At 36.9% G+C, this 20,173-nt stretch overlaps 2 protein-coding genes across 8 annotated transcripts in view; one reads left to right on the plus strand and one right to left on the minus strand.

Moving 5' to 3' along the window:
• Positions 1–20,173, plus strand: part of LOC145973459 (phytanoyl-CoA dioxygenase, peroxisomal-like) — a 39,609-nt gene that overhangs the window by 3,965 nt on the left and 15,471 nt on the right. The window contains exon 1 of one of the 2 annotated variants that reach the window (XM_083102865.1): positions 12,783–13,364. The exons of the other annotated variant lie outside the window; for it this stretch is intronic. The gene's annotated coding sequence lies outside the window, so the exon portion shown is untranslated. Of the gene's footprint in view, positions 1–12,782; positions 13,365–20,173 lie in introns of those variants that run through there. 2 annotated transcript variants of the gene reach the window in all.
• The window catches only part of LOC145973455 (uncharacterized), a 29,249-nt gene continuing 10,265 nt past the window's right edge, over positions 1,190–20,173 (minus strand). Inside the window, exons 1-10 of one of the 6 annotated variants that reach the window (XM_083102854.1) lie at positions 14,283–14,517; positions 13,294–13,518; positions 12,450–12,646; positions 9,107–9,244; positions 8,322–8,628; positions 7,563–7,811; positions 4,887–5,118; positions 4,415–4,654; positions 3,082–3,359; positions 1,190–2,998 (exon numbers count right to left, since the gene is read on the minus strand). In XM_083102854.1, the coding sequence (XP_082958980.1) occupies positions 2,693–2,998; positions 3,082–3,359; positions 4,415–4,654; positions 4,887–5,118; positions 7,563–7,811; positions 8,322–8,628; positions 9,107–9,244; positions 12,450–12,646; positions 13,294–13,389 (2,043 nt within the window). In that variant the 5' untranslated portion in view covers positions 13,390–13,518; positions 14,283–14,517 and the 3' untranslated portion in view covers positions 1,190–2,692. Of the gene's footprint in view, positions 2,999–3,081; positions 3,360–4,414; positions 4,655–4,886; positions 5,119–7,562; positions 7,812–8,321; positions 8,629–9,106; positions 9,245–12,449; positions 12,647–13,293; positions 14,520–20,173 lie in introns of those variants that run through there. The other 5 variants (XM_083102853.1, XM_083102852.1, XM_083102855.1 and 2 more) reach the window with 5 other exon arrangements.

The following is a 20,173-nucleotide window of genomic DNA, read 5'->3' on the forward strand; positions in this document are numbered from 1 at the left end:
TATGTATCTTTTTATATGTATCTTACATAACTGCTATCGAGATAAATTCCACGATGTATGACGTAAAATTAGTGATTATTTCAGTTTGAAAGAACATATAAATATGTTATTAATTTTGCAATTTTTAAAACGTTACAGCTATATAAACATCGCGCATTGATTGAGAGGCAACACGAGACTAGTACGTATATTATTGCGCACGTTATTTAACTTATAAAAATGATACGTGTGCAAGAATCGCAGACGTTTTGCGATAAATTCCATAAAACTACGAATTCAATAGTTCCCAGGTATATTTTTTATTTTTTTTTATTTGCATTAACTTTATACACTCAGACATCGTTTATGTCGCAACTCTTTGTAATGTTAACATCAATACAACATACTCACACCCGACAAAGTTCCTCAAATTTGATCATTGTAGTGGATTTGATTGAGATCATGGTTTTTTTTTTTTTTTTTTTTAGACCGATACTATCCTCAACGGGTCCGAGCTGCACGCATACAATTCTAGCTGACGGGTTAGATTAACAAAGACAGCTCGTATATAAGCGATTCTAGCAAATTACATGGACGTCGTGACGTACGCTGGACACTATCAAGTCTCGTGCGTACGATAAGTGCTGGCTTGGCTATAACGATGTATATATACAACAATATCATATAAATTACGCCAACATATAGAGAGTGATCCGTATTTACATAGTATTAAGCAGTTAGTAATCAAACAAGTCGACAATATATAAGCCGACTTGCATTTTAGTTATTTATTACAAAGCTATCAACTGTAATAAATATAATATATTAATATTATATATAATAATATATTAATATTATTCATCTAAATATATTACCGTGGACGGTGGAATAATATTTGCATAAATATACAAGATTAAATCTCGAGAAATGTAGTATAATAAAAAAAATTCTTTTTAATCACATAAATGTAAAGTACAATTTTTTGTACGAATCAAAATTGATTTTTTTTTCGTACGAAATTTTGTTTTCGAGAAAATTAATTTTTAAGATAAATTTAAAAAACTGATACATGTATAATTATAACATAATTATAATATAATTGCAATATAACTATAAAATATAATATATTATAAAAAAACATACAACGTTTCATTTTGTAAAATTTCAAAATAAATTATTACTGAAAAGAATTGCATAAAGTATATAAAGCATCAAGATAAACTTTATTTTTTTCAATAGAAATAATGTATCTTTTTATACATATCTTATATAGCCGCTATCGAGATAAATTCCATGACGTATGACATAAAATTAGATTATTTCAGTTTGAATGAGCGTAAATATGTTATTAATTTTGCAATTTTCTCAAATAAAAAAACTCGTACGAAAAAAATTTATTCTTACTAACAAGTAGGAATAAAATTCGGTTGTAAGTTTCAACTTATTTTTGCACGATGTCTTATCTTCTTTCATCCTGTATGCAAGCAGAGAATGACTAGTCTGTAATCCGTATCAAAATATTATAAACAAGATATGCGAATACGGATCGACTCTCGCGCGTTCCTAACATATCGAAACGAAAAACATTCTTGTCGTATCATAAATAACACCGTTAAACGTCCAGAAAATGTCCAGAGATAATTATTTACATAGATTTTTGTACGCACATTTATGTCCTACGCAATTTTTGGAGTGTCAATTCCAACGGCTACTATTATCACTATAGACTAATTGACTTATCTATAATAAATTATTAATATCTCTCATTTATATATCTCACGTAGATGTCAGAGTCATAAAAGGGCTACGAAATTCACGCCGAATACGATCATAACTACATGCCGAGCAAAATTTGACATTTACAAAAGTAAGATTTACTTTTACATGGAATTTGACTTTGCGCCTGATACATGAATTTAATGCGAACATTGAATTTTATTCCTTTGGAGCTCGCACCTTGATTCGATTTTTATCTGTCAGGAGAACTTTCTCGGGTGTTCGATTCTCGTTCGATTTCCATGTCTTTCTTTTCGCTTCTGCACGAGTTTCTGTGACTCTTGCTTTGGCAAATTAAAGGTAAATTTCATGAATGAATTGATCGCTGATGCAAAACTTTCGTCGATAATGTTCGGAAACGATCGATAATTAATTCTTTTTTCCTTTTGCGCGTTAAACTTTCCGAAATCAGGTTTGCCAGTGAGTATATAAATCAGTTTCATTCTTCTTCTCTTTGTTGTAAAGGATGATTTCACGTCATCGTTGCGTTACGTAATGTTGCGGAGTGAAAGTACAAAAATATAATTTCAGGATATGTCGATATATATTAATGTCGAGTGTAAAGGCTGCGCCGAATCCTCTTGTTTACTTCAAAAACTTTTTACATTTCTCATCAGAACGTATAAGAAACAATCGATCACACCTTTTGCGATAGAAAATGTACGTTTGGACGAGTTATTTCTCAAATATCTCCTCTCTTCGCTCTTGTGTCGATAAATACAAGTTATTAAAACAGCTGTGTCGCAATTGACCGGTTAACTCTTCATATTTGCAGATTCGCGAAATAAGTGCGTCATGATTGGATGCTCTCTCTCCTATTACGAGACTTCGTTCTGTATAGCGGTGTCGCTTAAGTACACGCGGTAGAATCTCATTTTGTCTGGGACACGAACGGATTACCCGAAAGGAAAATACATTTATACTTAAGAGGATAAGCTTAGGAGGAGGGAGTCAAGAGAGGCCTCAGCTGCGCAGCCTCCTCGCCTCGGTCCTCGGAAACTTCGGCAACCTCTCGGTTGTCGCTCCTTGACTTTTGCCGTGGGAATCTCATCTGCAGCTTCTCCCTCGACCTTCGAAGACTGTCGTCTTCGTCATTTCTCTCGGTTATAGCCTTGGTCTCGATCTCCTCGACGCTGCTCCAACTGCTTTCACTTTCGCTGAATTCTCTCTTCTTAATATTACCGTTCATCTTGTCTTTTTCCTTGTCGTGGTGTTCGCCATTTTCCTGCATCATTAAATTCATCTAATTTCAGGCGACCACTAACGGTATCGATTAATGAGCAATTATTATTCCACGAAACGATCTACCTTAGCAATGATACTTACTACGGTGAGAGACTTAAGTAACGTGGTAGTGGTCGTCGTGGCTGTGGTCGTATCCGTGGTATCGCTGCTCTCGCTATTGTTGTTCGGCCTGATCGAGGTCGACAGCGGGCCCTCCTCCAAATTCTTGCCGCGTACATATCGCCGCGACGACCAGCCATCAATGGAATTCCTCGCGTTGCCCTTGACGGATTTCGGGGTCACGTTGGTGGTCCAGACGCTCGCATCGCTGCTTCCCGTACTGCTCTCGCTACCAGTGCTGCAGTCCCGCCATCGGTGTTCTATACACGCACGATACAAATGAGAATTCTCGTCTCGAATACGGATAAATACACTGATCTACTTCAGTCGTTTCAACGATCTATCCATTTACAAATTCCCGTAACGAAACTTACGTTGCTACGCTGTTTACCGATATTATTAAATTATTTATTATATTATTTCATTCGTGTTTGCCAGTGGAGGAGAATATTACGTGGCGATAGAATTTTATGAGAAAGAAAAAAAATAAATACATGTAGGACGAGTCATTAAAAATTATCGAATACAATATAAATCCTATGTGTTTTATAAAACAATACTTCAGACAATGATTACATTAATGTAGGGTGTTCTCTTTTCGAGAGAATTCAAATAATCTTTTATCTAACATTTCTTAAAAAATTCTCACATCGTCAAATTTTCAATTTTTTGAGGATAATAATTTTTAATGTGACCCATTTTGTATGCACGATACACAGAAAAAGAGGACATTCTTGTTTTGAAAATATATTTAGTTTTAACATGGAAATCTTGAAATGAGATTATATTAATTAAAGAAAAATAGAATTGCTTGAATAATTGCTTACTCTTGAATGAAGCCATTTTATATAGTTCAATCAAGAAAAATATATTCTTATGATTTAAGATTTAATTTTCTTGAATAGAAAAGAAACAATGTTAGATAGAAAATAACATTTTTAAATTAAAGATTATAATTTTCTTAAAGTAGAATTAAATAATTATATATTCTTGAGATGATAATTACAATATTAAAATAAGACTATAATATTGTTGAAATTTAAAATTATTAAATTCTTCTAAGAAGATTATAAATTGTTGCGTATATACGAAACAATGAACGCGTTAATTTAAGTATATAAGTTTTGATTTGACACTTATTTTTTTTCTGTGTATACTCTATATATTTATAATATGTAGAGTCGCGCAAAAGATAAATTAATAATGACTTTTGCAGTAATTTTTTTGAACTTTCGAGTCGCGATATTATTTGCAAATGCGATCGAGGTAAACGTACGAGGTAAACGTACATCACAAATATTAATGTATGACGTACTTTCGCACGGCCGTGGGTTAATATTGGAATTGAGGGATTTTATCAGAAGCGGACTGCTCCCGTCCTGGCTCTCCTCGCTGTACGCGCGCGTTATGAGGATCTTCGGACTCTTCCTCGGGGTCTCGCATTTAGCTATGGAACATCCCGCGGCCAAGTCCGTCCCGATGAAGTCGCTCCGATAGTGGGGACCCATCAGACTGACGGCACTCGCGCTCGCCCTCACCAATTTTCTCGGCTCTTCTTAGCGCGCCATGATGAAAGGATGACGCTCATATCAGTGTCGAAATGTTTACCCGTTAACGATCAAGAGAAATCTTTCAAAAGGGTGATTTATTTCACTACCAATCATCATAAAGACAGACACTTTGCGTTAAGGTACAAGATCTCTTAATCTAGGGGTTCTCGGGTTACGAACATTAACGAGAGAGTTCAGTAACAGTATCAGCAGTGTAAATCGCGTAAATTTGCGTACCTGATTCGGCGGTTGGCACTCTGAGAGTATTGCAGGAGAGGGCAGGCTGCAATCTGCCGCGTTGAAATCCGAGATTATTGCTTTCGAAGTTACTGCCGGTTCTGCATGAGCCGAGGGCCAATAACGCCTCGCTGAGCCTACGTTGTAAGGGTGGAAACGGGAAGAAGGAAGTGTTTCCGCTGCCGGAAGGCCGTCTAGAACCCGCGACGCTCGGCGTTCTCGCCTGTATCTCCTGCACAGAGAAAAATATCATTCTACTGCCAAGAAAAACGATTACTCAGTTTATTTTTCTTTTTTTAAGCAATAGTTTTCTTCAACAAAGAATATATTCTTGATAATAGTCTTAAAATGTACTCATCACAAGTGTTAGAAAATCTCATTATCATGTACTCAAAAGAAGAATTTATTTTCTCTTCAAGAATATTGTAAAGTTGTATCAAAGAAAAATCAAACTTACTTTATGTAGTAAGCAAACCAAATTTTTGTTTTAAGAGGATCCTAAACTGAACGGCGAACTCTTACACGATTACAGCGCCCTCATCTAATCCTCATCCCGTATCTCTCTCTATCACATTATTTATAAAGAAGATGCACTGCTTTTTCCACTCTATTTTACCGATATTTCAGATACATACGGATTGAAATTTTCGGAAGAATGCCATTTATTAATTAGGCAATTAAATTCAGTTTTTATAGTTCGACAATGTTCTACGGTGCAGTACACAATCGTGAAAACTACAGTTTTATGCATAAAAGCTATAAAACTTTTATAAGAAGCTAATATTTGTACAAGTTGACAGCTCTGACGCCATGTTGATTTAAGAAGTCGATAAATAAAAATGTAATTTTATACTTATTTTCTTTCTCAATATAAAATCTCATATTATATAGAGTTTTTACGTGTCCGTTTGCGTGTATACTTCAATTCTGGAGAAGGATTTTTAATTCTATACAGGCAATAAAAAATGGCACACTTCCGAAAATTACGGTGTTTTTGTCGGTAAAAAAGTCGACCACTTTAGGATCCCCTTAATTTAATATTCTTGACTAAAATACTGCAGTTACTAAAATTCAGAATATATTTAATTAAATTTAATGCTTGTGATGAACTTATGATATATTTGCGGATATACAAACTTATGACAGGGATGGGAAAGTTACTTTTTAAAAGTAACTCGTTACCGTTACTCGTTACCGAGTAAAAAAAGTAACTCGTTACCGTTATTAGTTACTTATTTTTAAAAGTAACTAGTTAGCGTTACCGTTACTTCAAAAATAACGATTCGTTACTTTTCCCGTTACTTTTAATGTTAAAACAAGATAGAATTAAATAAAAAATTTACTTTGGTAATATTTTTTATTAAAATATTAATATAAAAGCAAAATTCTTTATTTTAAATTTACAAAACCGTAAAAAATTTAAAGAGATATAGATTTTAAAGCGCTTAACATGTAACTTCACATGTAAATAAAAAAATTTTAATTTTCATTAAATTTATAAATACAGCTAAATTTGCATTCTTTTTGTGCTCTCGTCTGATATTACGTCAAACTTAAAAGCTGGCCAATCACATCCATTCCTCAGACGACTGAAATAACTGTGATTGACCAATGATGTCATTAATCGCTCCAGATGCTGTGAAGCTGGCACGACAATCTAATGTTTTAATGTTCTTGACCAGTATGACATTTAGACCAGCATGACATTTAGACCATTCCGACCGTTTATTATTTTATAAATAATTATTTAAAAAATCTCTGCTTGAAAAATGTTTCTAAAGAATAGAACTTTTATAGAACTGTCCAGAACTGCCGTTAAAACTACGGAAAATCATCAGCACGACACATTTTTACTAAGTGTCGTACTGGTCGAGGACATTAAAAATTCATAAAAAATTATTAATTATTGAAATATCGGTCTGAAATTGCATATATAGGCTGAACTATAGCAGAATTATTGGAAACTCTTGCTAAAAATAATAATATTCAATATTTTGGTTCTTTAGAGGGAAGAGTGTCGTGCTAGATTCGCAAAGTTAGCACGACATTTTTTCGATTTCGACTTTTCAATATAAGGAATGCGGAACTCTTTAATTTTTATCAGGAACTGTAGAACTATGAAAAGTGCTATCAGAACTCTTAGTATTTTTTTGAAATTCGTAGATTGTCGTGTCAGCTTCACAGACACCTCTCAGAGCAATAAATTTCATCCGAAATATTATCGAATTTTATATGAATGTCGGTCGATGACTAAAAATTGAATATGACAGAAATACGATGTCATAAGTATTTTCAAAATATGAAAAGTAACGGTAAAAGTAACTGTTAAATTCGTTATCGTTACTAAAAAAAATGTAACTACGTTATCGTTACAGTTACAGAAAAAAAAATGTAACGCCGTTACCAGTCCGTTACCAAAAAAAAGTAACTATAACGGTAACGGCGTTACAAGCAACGCGTTACTTCCCAACCCTGACTTATGATATACTTAAAATAAATAATATTTACTTGAATACAGTATACATTTTTCTCTGTGTGGAATGCGATTTTACGTGTCCAATGCGATGGAATAAATATGTAAGAGTGTGAGATTAATAAACTTCGGAAATTAGTTCTTTACATCGCTCGACGACTACATCGCTTCAGCTAATCTCGCTTTTCCTGCGTTCGGATTACCTGTTGCAATTCCGACTTGGTCGCCTTTTTCCGCCAATAGTTTTGCACGGAACGTCGCAGAGTCTGCGATTTTAAGCCGTAGAGAAGGCCGTTGACGGGCGGCGAGCATGTGAGAAGGAACGATGCCAAAGAAGCGAGTTTAGGGTAGGCGTGGAGAAGGTGCTGATTACCGGCATTGCAAACTTCCCAGAGGATAAATCCGCAGTAAGGAAAGTAGAGCAGGTACAAGGAGCCGACCAATTGCATCACCTGGAACGTTATCTTATTCGATAATATTGAATTTATTGCCAATCGCGAAGCTCATAATTGTTTATTCTTGATGAACGATGTTCGCCAATATCGAGATTTGTTATATCAGAAAGGTCCCGAGGGGATCACAATTTCTAAAATAGCAATTAAACTAGACGGTTTGCAATCGCGATGGGAGACGTTTCGCAGAACGAGGAAGTTTCAATGTATATTTCGCCAATGCCTCCCAGCGTGGTGTCTATCGATTCGACTTGTAAACTCCGGAGAAAATTAAATTACAGATTAGGCTTTAACTACAGGACGCTATTGATTAGCCCGATTAACTTAAATCGAATGACTTAACAAGAGTTAAATTGGTCGGATGAAGTCCGTTGGGGAAAAATCTTTCATCGATTGAAACCGTCTTTAACGAAGCGGCAATGAGGAAAATCAATCAAATCTTTTCAGATGCGTTACGCACCGTTTTTACAACAAAATTTCAAGAAAGAAAAACAAACTGTCTGTACGAACCGTGCTGGCAGCGCTGTGAAAACGCGGCGGTCCCCCGGCGGAGGGTGCGGTAACGGTTGGCACAAAAAATGGATTTCGCTGATGGGTAATGGTCACCTGGGCGCTCAGGGTGACCTCGTAGATCGCGCTGGCGATACGATGCCGATGGTACCTCGCTATACCCAGCACGCGTATATTACAGACCGTCACGAGGACGGCCGGCAGCCCCAGACCCACAATGGCGTAAACGGCGCCGTAGAGCGCCGCGGCGGATCCCCAAGTGTCGTTCCCGAAATCCGGGGCGCAGCAGCCCAACCCTGGGCTATACCTGATCGATACAGAGGATATTGAGAAACGGAACGTGTATTGCGCGAAATCGATGCAAAGATGCGGAATAGATTTTTCTTTCTTTTTTTTTTAAATTGTATTTATATGCGCTTCTTTTAAAAATAAAGTAAAACCAAAGAGCGTCGAGAATTTATTTGGCAGTTGCTTGCTGCGATACGTTAATTTTAATTAAATTAACTCTCTGGCACCGAAATCTTGTGAATGAGATTCAGCTCTTTTTTGCTCTCCGAGAGAGCTGGCACGGAAATTGTCTCGCAGCGTGCCTTTATGCAGTGCAAAACAACTTGCGCGAGTCGAGAAACGGATTGCACAAAGTAAATCGAATCTCGTTCATTATGCGAGAAAGTGCAGCAATCGCGCGGCAATATCGTAAAAGCAACGCCGCAACGAAATGCGATGGCGATGGTGATGGTGGTTAATGGTGACACGTATACATATATATATGTGTGTATACAAACCTATAAGGTGGCACCAGACCAGAGAACGGTGGCAAGCACAGGAGCAGAGCGCCCGTCCAAGAAGCAGCCAATCCAACGGCCACGCGACGCGGCGAGACCAAAGCGGCGTAATGCAGCGGTGCAGCGATCGCGTAATACCTGCATATATAGAGTAATTGCATGGCATGGCTAATGGGTGTCTTTTGCAATACAAGCTAATTGGATACCGCGCGAGCTTCCGTTTTTACATTCAGTTGAGCGTCAAATTCTAACGACATCCTTTTCATCTTCTTCTTCCCTCCTACCCTTAATCACTTAATAGGATTAAAACATGTCTCGGATGTAATGAGCGAGAGAGAACGATGTCATCTTTAGACGACCAACGCTCTTTCTTGGAGGATTGATGAAAATGCAAGGATATGCGCGATGAGGAAATTCGAAGATACAAACACGTGGTGGCTTAAATCTGTTAAGCTGCTGAATAAAATATTCCGTGGTCGATCGAGCCACGGTCGGGCCCGGCAGTGCCCTTTGCCGAGGAAGAGAGAAGGAAAGAATTTTCTATATCCTTACGGGAATTTTCCTTCAAGGAAATCGCGCGAGATGATACAGAAACGTTTGTCGCGGAAATTCACGGGGATCACGCGCGGAGGAAGAAATGCAAGATTTCAGCAAGATTTTCAAAGTACGCGTACGTTTGAATCGCTCGCAAAATAAATTATATAAAGCGCGGGTTCATATTGACGCGATACATAAATTTAAAATTGTGGAAAATATATTTGTTGCCTTTTTTGTTAAATAATTAATATATAATTAATATATTATAATAATAATTAATATATTTTGTATATAATATAATATTATATTATTAATATATTATATTATTATATTGTATATAATATATTATATTATATAATAATATAATATATTATATATTATATTAATATATTAATTATATTATTAATATAATATTGTATTATAATAATTAATATATTTTGTACAGTCTATGAGCATCGTGCAACGCGAGATTTTTTATGCAGAATTTCAATGTACAAGTTTAATATAGTGCGATATGTATGTAAAACGTGGGATGAGAATTATTTCATCCGGCGCGATCCAATTTGTCACGTATCACCGAAATGCATGCCTCAGTTATTAATGCGAGGACGCAGCGAAATGATAAGCAACAAGTGTAGAAATGGAATGACGGGTGTCGCGATTCTGGGTTATACGCAGACTATATCGAACAAATGTCTTGTATCATCTGACAGTCGCGGCGATATTGTTTGTGTCTGCGGAATCATTATTGACATCCTACATCGGAAATCTCGTTGCCTTTTGCGTCGAGGCCTCACGTGTCGCTCCTGTGTCGTATATCGAGATCGAACTCGATTTTTATCGAAAATTCCCGCGAGTATGTACCTCTTTCGTCCTCGATTTACTCGAGCAACAAAAGGTTTTTCTCTTTGTTCGGCGTAAAATTTCGTTGAAAGCGTACATAATGTAAAGGTAAAATTTTTCGAACAACAGACAGCACGAGAATAGCTTTATCGAATTATTGCGGAAATAATTCGATCGAAAATGATGCGCGAGATGTGGTGATTGATACATACAAGAGATATCGAATCTCGAATCTCCGCGTAAAGCACGTGCTTGAAACACACGTCGCGTAAAACGCGGTTTCACGCATGATCGACGCGAGAACAATGTAATTAACAGCCGCTACACGTATATCCCTTTAACAAACCTCGACGCATCGATTACCGTCAAGTTCGCTTCCGCGAACAACGAATTACGTGGGAGAGAACCGATACAGCAGTCTTCTCGGCCTCAAGTTTCCAATTTGCCTGATACATATCCCCGCGTGTTCGAATATCGAATACAGGGTGTCCCTGAATGGTCTGTACAAACTTTGTGAATAAGTTCCAGGGACCTAAACAAGCAGAAAAATGTCCCATAAACATGGGGTCGGAAACGCTTGCTTCTGGAGTTACGACGGTTCGAAGTTTTCCTGCAATAGCTGGAGAAATTATCACGTCAAATCGCATAGGTATTACAAAACTGTGTTTATTTATTTCCTCGGTTTTGCCACGAACATAACAGTACACTTGCTATAGCAAATGCTCGAAATGGCCTCCCGTTAGATTCCAAGGAAGCCTGCGCACGTTGCCGCATTGTCTGGCGAACCGTCCATTTCCACCGGCACGGCCATACTCCAGATGGATATCCGCCAGTTCATCAAATGAATAATTTGATTCATTCATGTTTTTAAACACAGTTTTGTAACACCTATGCGATTTGACGTGATAATTTCTCCAGCTATTGCAGGAAAACTTCGAACCGTCGCAACTCCAGAAGCAAGTGTTTCCGACCCCATGTTTATGGGACATTTTCTGCTTGTTTAGGTCCCTAGAACTTATTCACAAAGTTTGTACAGACCATTCAGGGACATCCTGTATAATACAGGGTGGCCGATTTATCTGAAGACATTGAAATATCTCAAAAACTAAGCCCAGCAAACAAAAATGTTTCAGACAAAAGTTGTATGGTTTCGAGGGGGACATAAGATGGTACCATTGGTTTGACCTTGAAGAGTTATTTGAAGGTCACCTTCAATTTCTTAAATGGAACCTACTATTTGTCATTGCATATTCTTGTAGCTTATCTCGAGAGCTTTCCAAACCACTATAATTAAGTACCTTTTCGTTAAGTACTTTTTGAGTTATGAGGCTTGAAATAATTTCTTAATTTTACATAAACCGTAAAATATCTTGTAAAATATTCATTTTTCGATTATCTTACCTTAATACTTTTACGTACAAAATAATGAGAGGAATCAATTGGTGTAAAGAAAACACATAGTTGTTTTTAAGAAAAAATATGGAATTTGCAATTAACAATTCCATATTTTTTCTTAAAAACAACTATGTGTTTTCTTTACACCAATTGATTCCTCTCATTATTTTGTACATAAAAGTATTAAGGTAAGATAATCGAAAAATGAATATTTTACAAGATATTTTATGGTTTATGTAAAATTAAAAAATTATTTCAAGCCTCATAACTCAAAAAGTACTTAACGAAAAGGTACTTAATTATAGTGTTTTGGAAAGCTCTCGAGATAAGCTACAAGAATATGCAATGACAAATAGTAGGTTCCATTTAAGAAATTGAAGGTGACCTTCAAATAACTCTTCAAGGTCAAACCAATGGTACCATCTTATGTCCCCCTCGAAACCATACAACTTTTGTCTGAAACATTTTTGTTTGCTGGGCTTAGTTTTTGAGATATTTCAATGTCTTCAGATAAATCGGCCACCCTGTATTGTAAAGAGAGAAGAAGGGAAGACTCCAAGAGACTCACCTGTCGCAGTTTAATCCGGTTACCGTCCAAAGAGCGACCGGGTGTAGCAAAGCCAACAGGAATCCGTGGAAAACGCACCACGTGCCGGCGACTGGCCAGGAACCAGTTGTGAAGATCAGCAATATCAAGCACACAGCCGTTTCCACGGCACCCAAGTGGATCAGTAATAAAGTGTTCGCCGTCTGCTGTTGCTGCGTCTGCGGACATTGCAGCGCGATTCGTCGATTTGCCGATCGTCTCGACTCTCTATCGCGTTACCGGGATCTTTCTCTTCCTTCATTGTAGTAAGGTTTTCGAATTTTTTTTTTTGTAAAGCAATTAAATTTTTCGATATACCGCGGTGGACTGGTCGTTGGCTTTAAAATCCGCAATTTTATTATTCGCGATAAAACTGTTCGGCGATCGAAGGGAGGGTTTTCGAGAAATTAATTCTTTTTCCGTTTTTTTCTCCCTTCTTCTCTCCTCCGTCACGGTCGCTACTCTCACGCACGCTTTAATTTCATACGCATCCTTTAATATCGTGAACTCTTTGACCGGAATACCGGGAAAACCGATGTTAATTTACGCTCGAGAGAGCGTTCCATCCGCAATATGTATCTCTGTCAAATTTATTTTTCGTTTTTAATACGAGGAATTGCAAAAATCATTAAAATCGCACGTTTGCGGTAACTTTAGCGGCATTTAGTTACGAGATCGCGCTTCGAAAACTATCCTGATTCGGAGAATAAACGCCGCAAAAGGCACGATCCGACAAAATTTGCGGTGTAAAATGAAAAAAAAAAGATAAAAGCGTTTCACGCGCGAAACACGAACACGTTATAGATATCTGCTCGTTACTGTTCACCTGTTTACCAAGACCAAGAACGACAAGGAGAACGTAGCCATTCAGGAGAAGACCCAGAGTTGACACGAGAGGTACGCCGAAGGCCCAAGGGCCCATTCCTTCTTTTCCCGCGTGTTTTATTTTTCGGATATTTCTTCCTGAAGAAGAGGGGAAAGTCTGCGCCTATTCAGGTGAATCTGTCAACTTTGCTGGCTCGCCGGATCCTTGCCTGCGTTGTCATAACGACTGAAAAATTTAAGAAAAGAGCATACATTTTTTTAATTAAAATAATACATATAATATAACACATATCTGCCTTATATAAGAGCCATTAGAGTGTTATCACATTGATCATTTTATTATACAATTTCTTTGAAAATATGACTTGTATCAACAGTTATAAAACAAATTTTTTAGTAACGATCGTATAGTGTAAACGATATTATCTTCAGTGGTACGCTTCAACTCTCACCTGTCATTAGCATTAGCATTATAATAACATATATAGATATCGACGTATGGCACAAGTTAGATTAGATGATCCAAGGACACCGAGCGGACACGCAAAAGGTCACGTTTACTAGTTGAATGTTGTCTGATGATGGGGTGACAGTGATTACAATCTCTCGAGGTAACAAATGGACACCGAAAATATCAGTGCGCGAGGATAATTTCGTGATTTTTATGTACGTTTCGAGAACGTATTCAAGCTTGTCTATTCGTGATAGTACGATGTAATATAATAAATAAATCAGATTCTTAAATAAGATTTCTTTAATTAAAGGGCACAAATATTTGAATCTTAAGTATTTTGGCGTAAGAAAATTACGAGAAAATGGCATGTAAAATGGAGAAAATGATTCCTTTGTATAAATAGTGTTAATAGGAATTATATAGAAGCTAGAATCCATCCATCACATAACTTTATTTCTGCTTTTGAGCAAACAACGGGGAGACCCTTTTTCTCTCTCATCGATCCGTGCATCACCGCGATGCCAGAAAACACATACTTTCCGCGACACATTGTTTTGCAGATCACGAGCAGCTACCGGGTGGCGTAATTCAATTTCGACCGTGCCACGGCAGTTCCATTATCGACCATTAGCGTATCTCCCAACGGCAGTCGACTATGTCGATGCGACTTGCGAGATGCGGCTGCTGCGATCGTTGGCTAGTTGTCTAGTCTTGACGAAGGGAAAAGGCGACCTCGTTCGCCGTCGTTGAATTTTACAGCGTCCAACTATTAATAGACGCACAATTGAAGGTGAATCCGAACTAAAAAACATCTCATGATATGTACGTGTTAAAAATATTCAAGCGTATACGTGAGTCGAATCGAATCTTTCCTTTAACAATTTTCAAATTAATTTACGATCTACGAGTTAACCGATTAGTTTTTTTGAGTATTACTCAATGATATTGAAGCTATTTAATATTTAAAACTTGACCTTCTCGACTCACTTCACGATTATATAATCTAATTCGTTTTGAAATCGATGCTGAATAATTCATTGATTACAATGTAATCAAATGCCAATCTCATTAAAATTCTAAATTCCGATAAAATCTCGTCTCTTCATAAACTGCAATCATATACAACATATATTAAGCCCGCAAGTATGGACGAGGAATTCTCATTCGGAATTCCTTCGTATATTCTCTCGTATACGTAATTGCACGTATTACATTAGGTATTTGCGAAAATTTATCCAAGATTATTTCCTCTTTCATTATCGGTGATTTATACGTTATTATATACATTATATTCTGCTAATATAAGTCCTCGAAACTAATATAGAAATAATAATGATGAGCCTTTAGTAAATCAGAGTATCAGGTGAATCACAGATATAGTATTGATAATTTCATTGAAAAAAGCGACGGTGAAGAAAAGTATTTTTCTCGTCAGACACGGCTTTTTAATAGATTAAACCGAATCAAGAGACGAGATTATACGACTTCTACCTTTTGAGAGTCCTGCATTGATTTTCTGATAAATTATTGAGTTGGAATTGCAAATTCTATAGAAAGCCTATGTCGATTCTTTATCTGCAAGTCCCTTTTTCTGCTACCAGTATTATTTGAGTTTGAAGATAACCATCTTGTCGTCAAAGCGTTTCTAGAAACAACTCGACGTGAAGCTCGATAAATTCATGCTATGCAACTTATTAAATCTGCAACATATTTCTAAATTTTCTATTAAATTTAATTTCTTCTTTTTCTTTAATTTCTTAATTTGTATCAATTGAGAATTCAGGAATGTCGCTGTTTCATTAATAGATTCATGTATTTGGTATATATTATTAAATTACACTTAGTCAAAGTATAATTTGACCGTTTTGATGCCGAGAGGGGAAGGAAATTTTTCCTCGTTTATGATTAATGGGTACACAAGGCAATCGAATGCGTGCCTTGTACGCAGAATAATGAATCTCCATCATGTGTTATTCAGCGAGCCTGCTACTCCTCCGCAATTTTATTATTAATGCGAGTATACGTGTCAATAATACCATTTTCTCCCATCTATGGCCGTTACGTAAAATAAATCCATCTATTTTTCTTTGTATAGTTTCGTATATATACGGACAAGATGCGATACTTAACGATAAATGGAATTTGTGATAGTATAACTGATTGAAGAGCAGTTATCGCGAGAGATGATTACGTGATTTCACGGGAAATTTGCAAAAGACGTATATGAATGTAAGATTAATAATTTTTTTATAAAGCTGTACCTGTACAATAGACGCAGAGACATGTCGAAGGACGTTCGCTATCGATTCCCTTCCCTTATTCCTCGACCCTTTTTATTCCTCTTCGCTCAATTTACCCCGTGAAAACACCTGTACCGCGCTATCACGCAAGCCGTGGGTACACGTGCATCGACATCACTCGCGGGCGACCTTCCTTCTATTCTTTTCTTTTTTTTTCCTGCTCCACTGACCGCGAATTTTGTACGAGAATCCCATAATTCATGCGCACGCGAGGCTCGCGCTGTCGTGAATTCGCCATTAATCCTGACCTGTCGTTTCGTGATAAATTAACCCGCGCCTCTTCGTCTCGTTGCATTTATGCGGCGATGATAATAGCATTTTTACCTTCATTTGCATGTTGATCGATTAGCCGGTGGAATTTTTCAAAAGCAGAGGATGATTTTTCGTTCGATGATGTAAGGACGTGAAATGCTTTTCCTAAACTATCCTGAAAATCTGACTAGTCTTGTGCCGAATAAGTTTGCCGAGTGGAAAAGTTAAACTGTATATATACATATATATAGCTATGGCTTTGAGTAACTTGTTGCGCGCAAACGAGACACTCGGAGATAGTCTCGGGGGGCCATTTATTGCGAGGATTCGAATCGTAGAGCCTTCTCTTCGAAGGAGAGCATCGCTTAACTCGCTTACTTGTTGCATGGAAAAACCATTCGGCACGTTGGTGTCGAAATCCTGCGAAAGGATCCGGCGAACGATCGATAACTCGAAGGCGCTCGTGCATCCAGAATCCCTCAAAGTCGACGATTCGTTGTCGTCCATGATCCTTCATTTTAATAAAGAAGACATAAGGCATCACATCCATTTATGATTCTTTCATCTTTTGTAAAATAACGGGAAAAGTAACATAAAAAGAAATTGTCTATACAAATCATCTACGATGATATGGTTTTTATTTACGTTTTATTTATTAGGAAAGCAAGTTGAATTTGTAGCATATGACAGTTCGGTACATTGTATAAATTGTGTTGTACTCTATTAAGGGGAAACTTCTGCCACGGGCGAGAATTTCGATGGGATGTTGAAAGCGGCGAGCAGCTGATTTGATATTTTGACACGAGTGGCGTCCTGGCGAAATCCTATTAATAAATAAGTTTACACTCAAGTTTACACTCGCCCCTAAGTAGCAACAAAGTTCTCGTTATTAGGGACTCTTGTTTTTCTCTTTCAGACAACTGTAATTAAGCCAATTTATTTTTCACATGATAACAATATCTCAATGACTATTCGCGTTGTATATAATTTATTTTTATCGCACATCATATAATAACGATATCTCAATGAATATTCGTACTGTATATAATTTATTCTTATCACTAATTATCATTTGCGATATTGAAAGTAACTCTTTGTTTAGATACTCTTTTTTTAAATAAAAAAGTTGATGTAAGGAATATATTTAGTATAAATTATTTAATAAATTATTTAAAAAGGAATATATTTATTATTATTATTTATTATTATTATTTAATAAATAAATTGTTATTATTTAATAAATTATTTAAAGGAATATATTTAATATAATTATTTAAAGAAATATGTTTTCCTTTGCAAAAATATCACGTATGATATTTCACGCGTTATCGCTAGATTAGCCAATCAAGGGATGTATACGTAATAGTCGGAAACGACAAAAATTACCTACACGCGAGACGTCCTTCTTTCTTCCTTCCTAATTCGCAAGCTCGTTACGTTGATCGACTATAATTCCGGCGAAATCAACTAACGCATCTCCCTCGAAAAATAGAAGCTACAAACCGTAGGTGGGGAAAAATTTCGCTGTTAAACGTGCAATGTGCGCGGAAATCTACGTATCTTTTCCCTCGTTTTCACTGCGCGAGCAAAATTTCGAGGCAGAGATAAAATTAACCTTTAGCTTTAGTGGTTAAAACTTTGTACACTGCTGATTTCACAGAAACTCGGGCGATAATGTACCACGATAAATAATTTGTCACGTATCACGATAAATTTTCTTCCAAATTTATCGTAGGTAGAAGGAGCACATTTCGCTAACTATACGGGCGGTTTATCGCAAAGCGCAGCAAATTGTTCCGTCTTCAATGCGAGATACGTCAATTATTTTTCACAATCGAAACGCGATCGAAAAGAAAGGGATCGCGGATACAAAGCTCTCTTTTGTGTGAAACGTATCGTTCATCAAGGTGGAGACTCTTATTCGAGTTGTGGAATCTAATTTATTGCACTTCATTTTTTATATATACGATACAGAAGCAGCATGTAATATTTTTCTTTCGAGTTAGGTTTTATTTTCGTCCGGAGAAGCAACTGCTGTTTCATATTTAATTTTGACCAGAGTGGTCATATCTTTTTACATTCGTCGGTGGTGAGGACAAGGAGTCATGCAATTTACTCTCGACGTTATATTGGCATGACTTGACAAGAAACATTGATCTTCCTTGAACTAGCATAAACAACTATGTCACGCATAACAACTTTTTTTATCATACGTCGGATGAAAAAGTAAAACTATCGCCGCTTCAAAGTGTACTAACGGAATTAATGATAGTCAAAGTCTAAGTGCACATAAAATTATTATTTATCGTGAACTTGCGTAAGAATCACTTAAAAATTATTATGGCAATACAAATAAATCTCGATAAGAATCAAAGATTACAAAGTAGACGTAGAGAACATCAAGGTAGCGGAAATAAAGGATAATAAAATATATTCCTCCGTGACTGTCGGTATTATCCTACTGCAAATGGACGTTCGTTTGTTGTTCATCGATCTACTATATATCTATGCATCCTTAAGTTCCTATTCTCCCTTAAAAATACTCTTCTTTCTGACCTTTGTGGCAAACTGTTACTTCACTCAAGTGGAGCGTTCATTGTGTGCGTACTTTGTTTCTCTTCGTGGCACTCGCGAAAGGAAAGAAATTAAGAAACCGAAAGATCCAATAAATTCAAGTAGTTGCCAATTGTGTTATTTTTCGTTACGTCAATCAACTAAAAAAAAAAAAAAATATGGCACCGTAAATGAAATTGAGGCGCGCCATATTTTTATTGATGTCGCGGCATGTGGAAATTATCGAGATGCTTGTATTTATATTTAAAGATCGGAATAAATACTGCATTATTCTCGAACATGAGAATAAATCGAGGGATGCTCGGGAGATCGAGAATTCGCTCTCGTTTTATCTGTATGATTATTTCAATGGAGCGGGCTCCTTATTTCCGCCTTTATCGTTCCCGAAGATAACGGACTTCCTCCAGGAAGAAACCGGACGGCAATGTGAAACTCGTAAAATAAATATCCTATAGGTTCGGCAGTCTCATTCGCGATCATTGATATGACCTATCACGTACTATGCCTTTGCCAATTTCAGATTATCGTGAAACAATGCGTTGAAAAACAGAGGGAAAGAGAGAAAGAGAGAGAGAGAGAGAGAGAGAGAGAGAGAGAGAGAGAGAGAGAGAGAGAGAGAGAGTAGACACGATGAGCTCACTACTCGAGACTAATCTCACGTCCCCTTCTTCTACGAGATAAATTAGAGAACAGGATCTTCTCCGGTTTCGCTATATATCTCGGCCAGAGCAACGTTGTGGTATATCGCACGTCAGTTAGCGTCAGCCGGCTTCGTTAATAGCTTTTAATTAATATCGTTTGCCGTGTAGTCGCTTGCGCACAACTATCTCTTTATCCTTTCCTGCATCTAATCATGAGAGGCTCCTGCCGGTCTTGCCTCATGGGTCTCGGAGTGTAAATAATGAAACGAGTTCTTGGATGCGCCCGATCGACGACCGACCTTCGAAAGACCCCTGGAATTATTCAGGGAAGCGTGCAATACAAATAAATCTTCATAAATGCAGTTACACAACGTTGATCATTGGCCGCTTATCATCATTTATTCAAAGACAGTATATTTGAAGGAATCGCGCGATAAAACGAGAGGAAAAGCCGAAGAAAAAAAGAGAAAAAATCTCCTCAAATCGAACATATTGAAGCGATCGAAAACAGATCGATGACAATTAAAACTTTCAATATTGCGGTGCGATTTTTTTGTTTTTCTCAAAGGAATTATAATTTCAATCTCGTACCTGGCGAACTTTCCTGATGGCAGTTGCTCGAAATTCATGTTCGAAATAATTGTGAAAGTTTCGTTTCGC

Source organism: Camponotus vicinus, unplaced genomic scaffold, assembly GCF_025532165.1.
Source record: "Camponotus vicinus isolate PSW18456_S1 unplaced genomic scaffold, iyCamVici1.0 SCAF_6, whole genome shotgun sequence".
NCBI lineage: Eukaryota > Metazoa > Arthropoda > Insecta > Hymenoptera > Formicidae > Camponotus > Camponotus vicinus.